Raw genomic sequence first — 9,499 nt, forward strand, 5'->3', positions numbered from 1 at the left:
TGCATGAAGCTAATAAAATGTTTTTAAAATTAAAGTAGAGTTAAAGGTATTTTTCAAGTATAAAAAAAAAACATTTGAACATAGTAGTATAGGCCTACTGCAACTGCAAAAAATGTATATAAATAGTAAACAATAAGTATAATGTTAAGTTCACTTAAAGAAAACTTGTAGAATAAAACTACTAAACTAGTAGTTTACTGAGAGTACACTTCAAAGTTGCTACAAGTATTAAAATAGTAAACTACTAGTATACTCATAAGTTCACTTGCAGTACAAATGAGAAACATAATTAGGAACTAGTTGTGCACTTAAAGTTTACTACTGTTACACTTATAGTACACTTAAACATATACTTTTATATACTTCAAGTGGGCCAATTTAGTCCCAAGCGGTATTAAAATAGTACACTTACAAGTTTACTACTAGTACATGTTGACATTAGTATACTTACTACATAATGTATACTTAAAAATATACTTGAACATTACTCAAGTATACTTCATAAAATTAACTTGAAGTATACTTTTTTTTTCGTAAGGGCAGGTTTGACCCTGTTATGAAAAGCATTAAATCAAACACTCTCTTTCACAGCTCTCTGCTCCATATCTGAATGTGTTCAGCGTCAGTATCACTTTATAAACGTGTTGAAGAACTGGACTGAAGCTCAGAGATTCTGCAGAGAGAATTACACAGATCTGGCCACCGTTGACAACATGAACGACATGAACGAGCTGAATAAGAGTGTGAATGATAGAGGTGATCAGTATATCTGGATTGGGTTGCAGAGGATATGGCAGTGGTCTTCAGGTGAACCTGCGCTCTATCTGAACTGGGGATCTGGACAACCTAATGGTGGAGTTGAGAGCTGTGCTATGATGAGAAATGGAGAATGGCATGATGAGTCATGTAGTAAAAGCCTGACTTTCATCTGCAGTTCATCTAACAGTAAGTGCAGCTCCATACAATCACAATAAACATTCATATAAACATTCTTATAAAAAAGATACACCATATACTTTACAAAATTTTAATGCAATACTAATTTCTTCTACTTTTTAATGTGGTCATAAATATAGGGGACACAACTTGTAGTAAATGTCTAGAGACAAACCAATATTGGACTGGAAAAAAAGATTTTAATTAATGCATGTTGATCTTTTGTTGTTGATAACTTTCAGAATCTGCCATTAGAGAGCATAGAGAATCATTTTTAATGAATTCAATTTAATTATTTAATTTTAGTTTTTTTTTAGCAAAATTTATACTGTAAATTACATATCAAACCATGGTTTTGGAATAAATTGTAATGCATATATATCAGATAATCATGTAAGGAAACATAATGGAGAAGTAAAGAGTTTGAAAATCATCACAATATTCACAAATGTTACTTAATGTTATATCAGCAAAAACTTAATATACAGTGAATATTTAATATATCATCAGCTGTAGAAACAGTCTTTGAATGTCACGTGTTTCTGATGCTTCGCTGCTCTTATTCACATTAAAAACCATGAGCCATAAATCAGAATAAGAATAATGAACAAACTGATTCATGAATATGTTTCCATTTGTTTTTCTTAAAGTGAACGAAGGACTCGTCTTTGTCAATCAGACGAAGAACTGGACAGACGCTCAGAGTTACTGCAGACAGAATCACACTGATCTGGTCAGTGTGAGGAACCAGAATGAGAATCAACAGATTCAGAAGTTCATCACTGATAGTCACATATCTAATGATGTCTGGATCGGTCTGTTCAGAGACTCATGGCAGTGGTCAGATCAGAGTAACTTCTCATTCACATACTGGGCTTCTGGTGAACCTAATAATGTTGGAGGAAATGAAAACTGTACAATGATCATTCCAAAAGCTCAGAGTCAGTGGTATGACGTCTCTTGCAACATCCAATATCCTTTTGTGTGTCATGAAGGTGAGCAGATCCTCACAAACACACACAATCCATCCATCACCTCCAGATATCTTAAAGTTCACGCTACATGTCTGACATGACAGATTCCTCCACAGTGTTTGTTCTGCATGTTGTTTTTGATCAGTCTCTCTGTAGTTTTTGCTTGTGGTTTGTTTTGTGTCCAGATAAACTGATTCTGATCACAGAGACTCTGACGTGGCCTGAAGCTCTGAGACACTGCAGACAGAATTATACGGATCTGGTCTCGGTTCATTCAGAAGAGATGCAGCGTCGTGTGATGAATGTGGTTAAACGTGCGTCTACTGAGGCGGTGTGGTTGGGTTTACGTCACTCCTGCACTGTGGGCCTCTGGTTCTGGGTGAGCGGAGAGACCGTGTGCTATCAGAACTGGGCTCCAGGGAACGGCACAGGAGACGAGGACTGTGAGTCTGGAGTGAGATCTGGAGCAGTTCAGTCTGGAGGAGATCAGCGCTGGATCAGCCGTCCTGAACACCACAAACTCAACTTCATCTGCAGCAGATCTGAGGAGTGAAGGATATGTTTGTGTTCTTTAATTACTGGCAAACACGTCTTGTACTGTTTTTATCAGTGCTTATGTCAATTTACAATGATAATTTCTGTTACTGAAGATTATCGTATGAGTTTTTTTTATATATCAGATTTTAAAATACTTTTGTGCACTATATACACACACACACACACACACACACACGCACACACACGCACACACACGTTTTAAAGACCCCATGAAATCAAAATAATTTTTTTATATGTGGCTTCATATACATTTTAAATTTAGTCACTTTCAGAAACAACTCAATATTCTTGACACAGTCTGTTCAATCCAATGTACTTGCAGTCAACTAGAAAGTAGAAGATAAAAAAAAACAAAAAAAAACTTAAACCACATCAGTTGATTTCATTGGATCTTGGTGTTTTGGTGGTTTGGCAACTTTCTTCTGATCACTCCTGTGTTTTGCACTAGTCATACAATTAAAAATGACTTGTTTAAAAAGTGACTATGAGCATCGATGTTTGTCTCAATGAAATGAAATATAGTTTATTCTTAAAGGAAAAAGTGGAAGTTGAGTATAAAATATCTTGTGAATGTGAATTGTATTTGATGTTGAAACTAATTCAAAGGAGCACCAGCTCAACTGAACTGACTTAGAAGAAGAATTATTTTACATTTATAAAAACCCAAACTCACACACAAAAGGTTTACTAATAATAGACATATACAGTACATCTCAACATGAATTTAAGAACGCTCATGGGTGAAACCGTAAAAATATTTTATCAGATGTGCCTTTCGTTTAGACGGCGACAGCAATTTTGGGGCTTAAAAACGCAAAAAAGTGAAACCACCCTCCAGAGTGGAAATCTTAAAAACGCTCCACAGTCTAAAGGGTAAAAACCATAGACTGTAAAAAATATGGACAAAGCGTCTGTGACGTCACCCATAGACTTCTGAAGAACGGTTTTGAGGCCGTTTATGGGGGGTATGGGCGGCGTCATATTTCAATACAAATGTTCAGAAAGGATAACTTACAGGTATGATGTGTTGTGTCAGATCATGGCCGAGACGTCAAATTTCAGGAATTCCACTCGGCGCAGCCTATGCTCGTTGTCAGCTGTCAATCAAGCTGTCAATCGCGCCCTTATTTGTCATACATTTTATATCTAAATACGATCTAAACTAACGAGTTAGAAAAAAATTCACCCCCCTCACAGTTGTCAGGCACTCGGAACCTATCGAAAAATACAATAAAAGTCCATGGGACCAACCTGTAAAAACATGAATTTATGCTGTGAAAACGGACATTTTAACATGGGGGTGTATGGACATTTGCTCCCTTTTGGGACCTTCCCCTAGCGGATTTTCGATGTATTGCAGTTTTTCGCACTTCCGGGTAGGCTTCATTTTTCAGATTAGAATGTTGCCGCTTGGTAAAAACGCAAAAGTTGAAGGTTGTACGCAGGCGCGTGGACTTGCCGTTGTTGTGTGGCAGTGCTTCACATTGCCACCTAGCCGCCTGGAGTGCATACTACATCGAATTTCACACACTTTTGCGTCACCATATGCACGCAGACTTCCCCCCATAACGCTCGTCTAAACGCAGAATAAAAAGTGATAACGCAACGCCATCGTTTCCGTGTAAACATAGCCTAACATATGATGTTTTATTAACAAAGTTCGGGAGGAGCACGTTCAGATAATTAACACGAGTGGAGAGCACTCAGTAATCATCGATAAGAGGTGTATATATTCATTGACAAATATATATGTTATATCAAATATATATGTTCATATAACAAAATGCTGAATTTTGCCGTTCATTTAATTCTACCTCACCTTAAAATAAGATTTAAACTGAGCATGCATTTCTATCAGGTAAAATAAATGCATGACATCCGATCAAATTACCTCATCTTTTGCGGTCAAAACTTTCTGCGTTTAAGCAGCGTCCCAGCTAACAAAAATATGTCCTAAGAACGTTGTGGGAACGTTGACTTGAAATGTTCTAAAAATGTTGAAATGTCCAGTTTGCTTAACGTTGCTGGAATGGTATTTTAATGTTAGAAAAACATTGTTGGAACGTTAGCATAATGTTGCCGGAACGTTAGCATAACGTTGCCAGAACATTATCTTAAGGTTTGCATAACGTTGCTAGAATGTTATCTTAAGGTTAGCATAACATTGCTGGAACGTTAGCACAACATTGCTGGAACATTATCTTAAGGTTTGCATAACGTTGCTAGAATGTTATCTTAAGGTTAGCATAACGTTGCTGGAACGTTAGCACAACATTGCCGGAACATTATCTTAAGGTTTGCATAACGTTGCTAGAATGTTATCTTAAGGTTAGCACAACATTGCTGGAACGTTAGCACAACATTGCTGGAACATTCTTAAGGTTAGCATAACGTTCATGGAATGTTATCTTAAGGTTAGCATAACGTTCATGGAATGTTATCTTAAGGTTAGCATAGCGTTCATGGAACGTTATCTTAAGGTTTGCGTAACGTTCATGGAACGTTATCTTAAGGTTTGCATAACGTTGCTGTAACGTTATCTTAAGGTTAGCATAACGTTGCTGGAACATTAGCACAACATTGCTGGAACATTCTTAAGGTTAGCATAACATTCATGGAACGTTATCTTAAGGTTAGCATAACGTTCATGCAACGTTATCTTATGGTTATCATAACTTTGCCGAAACATTGGCATAACGTTGCTGGAACATCATCTTAAGGTAAGCATAACATTCCTGCAACGTTCTTTCGCCCAAAATGTTATTAACAATACAACATTCAAAGAACATTAAAATGTCCACTTTCTTTCAAGTTAAAAAGTTATTTTAAGGTTAGAAAAAAAATTCTGCACAATTCGTCCAACTTTATTTTTTTATTAACACAACCATGTGAATTATAAGCGCACACTTTTACAGCACATCAAAAAGTAGAAAATTTCATATGATTATCATACATTTTAAACGCTACATTATAGCTTAAAAAAACAACAACAAATATTTTCATATAAACATTTAAATGAAATGAAAACGGTGTTGAAAACAGAAAAATTCTGTCAGTAATCACTCACCCTCATGTTATTACAACCCCTTAAAGGGATAGTTCGCCCAAAAATGATATTTAACCCATGATTTACTCACCCTCAAGCCGTTCGAGATGCATATTTCAATCTTTTTTCAGACAAACATATTTTCAGTTATTTTAGAAAATGTCTTAGATCTTTCAGTGGTTATAATGTGAAGCTATGGGGTCCACATCGTTCAAGTCCCAAAATGTGCATGCATCCTTCACAAAAGTAATCCATCTGGCTCCAGGGGGATAAATTAAGGTCTTCTGAAGGTAATCCGTGCGGTTTTGTCGTAAAAATATACATATTTAAAACTTTATAAAATAATTCTAAATAACTGAAAATGTGTTCGTCTGAAAAAAGATTGACATATGCATCTCGAACGGCTTGAGGGTGAGTAAATCATGGGTTAAATATCTTTTTTGGGCGAACTATCCCTTTAAGACCCCCGTTCATCTTTAGAACACAAATTAACATATTTTTGATGAAATCTGAGAGCTGGCTCACTACACCATAGGCTTCTAGGCAATTTTATTCTGGTGAGTTTATCTCAAGCGACAACAATAATTTTTGTGCACAAAAAAACAAAATAAATCAGAAGAATCAGAATCAGAATCAGAAAGAGCTTTATTGCCAAGTGTGCTTGCACCCACAAGGAATTTTTCTTGGTACTGAAGCTTCCAGTGCACATATACAAATACAAATACAACAAGAAACATAGTAATACAAATTCTAAGAATAAAATATATAAAAAAATAAAATAAAATAAAATAGTATAAAAAGTAAAAAAAAGGGGTCACAGTTGGGTTTAGTCTGAATAAACATTTACAGATTATGAACATATTTACAGTATTTTGAGAAGTATGAATAATATAAATATAAATATCACCTGAGTTAGAGAATATTACACTAGACAGTGGGAGTCTAGTGCATGTTACAGATTATGAACATATTTACAGTATTTTGAGTAGTATGAATAATATAAATATAAATATCACCTGAGTTAAGAGAATATTGCACTAGACAGTGGGAGTATTGCACTTGCAGGCATATGCCTTGGGGGGCATGTTAAGTGTTCAGAAGGGAAATGGCCTGTGGAAAGAAACTGTTCCTGTGCCTGGATGTTCTTGTGGCCAGTGATCTGTGTCGCCGTCCTGACGGTAACAGTTCAAACAGGGGGTGTCCAGGGTGAGTGGAGTCTGTGATGATTTTACCTGCTCTCTTCCTCACTCTGGAAGAGTACAGGTCCTGGAGGGTTGGCAGGGGGGCACCAATAATCCTCTCTGCTGTCCGGACTGTCCGTTGTAGTCTCCTGATGTCCGATTTGGTAGCTGAACCAAACCAGACAGTGATGGAAGTGCTTAAAACAGACTCAATGACGGCTGAGTAGAACTGGATCAGCAGCTCCTGTGGCAGATTGAACTTCTTCAGCTGGCGAAGGAAGTACAGTCTCTGCTGGGCCTTTTTCACAATGGAGTCAATGTGATTTGCCCACTTCAGGTCCTGAGAGATGGTAGAGCCCAGGAACCTGAATGACTCCACTGCTTCCACAGTGCTGTTCATGATGGTGAGAGGGGGGAGTGCTGGGGATTTTCTCCTGAAATCCACAATCATCTCCACTGTTTTGAGCGTGTTCAGCTCAAGGTTGTTATAGCTGCACCAGACAGCCAGCTGTTCAACCCCCAGTCTGTAAGCAGACTCGTCACCATTTTGGATGAGACCGATGACGGTGGTGTCGTCTGCAAATTTCAGGAGCTTGACAGAGGGGTCTTTAGAAGTGCAGTCATTAGTGTACAGGGAGAAGAGCAGTGGGGAGAGAACGCACCCTTGGGGGGCGCCAGTGCTGATGGTGAGGGTCCTGGATGTGAGCTTCCCCAGTCTCACTCGCTGCTGCCGGTCTGTCAGGAAGCTGGAGATCCACTGACAGATTGAGGATGGCATGGAGAGCTGAGTCAGTTTGGCTGTGAGAAGATCAGGGATGATGGTATTGAAGGCCGAACTGAAGTCCACAAATAAGATCCGTGCATAAGTCCCAGGTCTGTCAAGATGTTGCAGGATATAGTGCAGTCCCATGTTGACTGCATCATCCACAGACCTGTTTGCTCTGTAAGCAAACTGAAAGGGATCCAGAAGGGGTCCAGTGATGTCCTTCAGATAGGCCAACACCAGTCTTTCAAACGACTTCATGACCACAGACGTGAGAGCGACAGGTCTGTAGTCATTAAGTCCAGTGATTTTAGGTTTTTTGGGAACCGGAATGATAGTGGAGCGTTTGAAGCAGCAGGGAACTTCACACTGCTCCAATGATCTGTTGAAGATCTGCGTGAAGACTGGGGCCAGTTGGTCAGCGCAGGCTTTTAGACAAGCAGATGAGATGCCGTCTGGGCCTGAAGCTTTCCTAGTCTTCTGTTTTTTGAAGACTCGGCTCACGTCCTCCACACAGACCTTAAGCTCAGGTTGGATGGCAGAAGGGGGGAGGAGAGGGGTTGCAGGAGGTGATGGTGGATGTGTGAAGTGCACATCAGAGCGGGTGTGAGGTGTGAGTCTGGGCTTCTCAAACCTGCAATAGAATGCATTGAGAGTGTCAGCCAGTTGTTGATTCTCCACAGATCGGGGGGATGGTGATTTGTAGTTGGTGATGTTCCTCAGGCCTCTCCAGACTGATGCCGGGTCGTTGGCTGAAAACTGGTTTTTCAGCTTTTCAGAGTAGCTTCTTTTAGCAACTCTGATCTCCTTTGTCAGTCTGTTTCTGGCCTGGTTATACAAGATTTTATCCCCACTTCTGTAAGCATCCTCTTTGGCATGACGAAGCTGTTTGAGTTTCCCAGTAAACCATGGTTTATCATTAGTGAATGATAAGAATGTCCTGGTAGGAATGCATGTATCCTCACAGAAACTGATATATGATGTTACAGTATCTGTGAGCTCATCCAGATCGGTGGCTGCAGCTTCAAAAACAGTCCAATCAGTGCAATCGAAGCAGGCCTGTAGATCCTGCTCTGCTTCGTTGGTCCATCTTTTTACAGTCCTTATTACAGGTTTAGCTGATTTCAGTTTCTGCCTGTAGGTCGGTATAAGATGAACCAAACAATGATCAGAGAGCCCCAAAGCTGCCCGTGGGACGGAGTGATACGCATTCTTTATCGTGGTGTAACAGTGGTCCAATATATTACTGTCTCTGGTAGGACATGTAACATGCTGTCTGTATTTTGGCAGTTCACGGGAGAGATTTGCTTTGTTAAAATCCCCAAGAATGATTAAAAGAGAGTCTGGGTACCTTTGTTCCATTTCAGCTATATGTTCAGCCAGCTGTTGTATCGCCGCGCTCACACACGCGTCTGGAGGAATGTAAACATTCGCGAGAATGAATGAGGAAAACTCCCGCGGCGAGTAGAAAGGTTTACAGTTTATGAAATGTGCCTCTAAATTAGGAGAGCACATCTTCTTCAGTGTTGTTACATCTGAACACCAACTTTCGTTAATGTAGAAACACAATCCACCACCTCTCGTTTTCCCCGTTAGTTCCGCGATGCGATCCGCTCGGAACAGCTGAAAGCCCGGCAGATGTAGTGCGTTGTCCGGTATGGCTTCACTCAGCCAGGTTTCAGTGAAGCACAGAGCAGCGGAGTTTAAAAAATCCTTGTTAGTGCGGGTGAGGAGAAGAAGTTCGTCCATTTTGTTAGGAAGAGATCGGAGATTCGCAAGATGAATACTGGGGAGTGCAGTACGGAGGCCGCGCTCGCGGAGTTTAACCAGCGCGCCAGCGCGCTTCCCGCGTTTGCGTCTGACCGCGCGTTTGAACAACACCGCTGCCCCTCCGACGAGAATGTCCAGTAAAACGTCTGAGTAATCAAAATCTGTAAAAAAGTTGTCTGGTGTGTGTTTCCTAATGTCCAGTAGTTCGTCTTTGGTGAAACTGATAGGAAAAGAATGACTAAACGCAGAACAAACCAACAAAAACAACACA

General features: G+C 39.7%; 1 protein-coding gene across 1 annotated transcript; it reads left to right on the forward strand.

The window, feature by feature from the left end:
- The first annotated feature begins 591 nt into the window (after positions 1 to 591).
- Positions 592 to 2,950, forward strand: LOC309493264 (C-type mannose receptor 2-like). The gene is made up of 3 exons (XM_082162430.1): positions 592 to 945; positions 1,587 to 1,931; positions 2,096 to 2,950. Exons 1-3 carry the CDS (start codon positions 714 to 716, stop codon positions 2,461 to 2,463), a joined length of 945 nt encoding a protein of 314 aa, XP_082018556.1. The 5' UTR covers positions 592 to 713; the 3' UTR covers positions 2,464 to 2,950.
- The last annotated feature ends 6,549 nt before the right edge of the window (positions 2,951 to 9,499 follow it).

The sequence above is a fragment of the Leuciscus leuciscus genome, assembly GCF_965113295.1.
Source record: "Leuciscus leuciscus genome assembly, chromosome: 2".
Classification (NCBI taxonomy): Eukaryota; Metazoa; Chordata; class Actinopteri; order Cypriniformes; family Leuciscidae; genus Leuciscus; species Leuciscus leuciscus.

Excerpts from the sequence above, each read along its gene's own strand:
- LOC309493264 (XM_082162430.1), top strand. The coding sequence starts at position 714 with ATGAACGACATGAACGAGCTGAATAAGAGTGTGAATGATAGAGGTGAT. Across the intron at positions 946-1,586 it reads CATCTGCAGTTCATCTAACA|TGAACGAAGGACTCGTCTTT; the intron begins GTAAGTGCAGCT and ends TTTTTCTTAAAG. Across the intron at positions 1,932-2,095 it reads TCCTTTTGTGTGTCATGAAG|ATAAACTGATTCTGATCACA; the intron begins GTGAGCAGATCC and ends TTTTGTGTCCAG.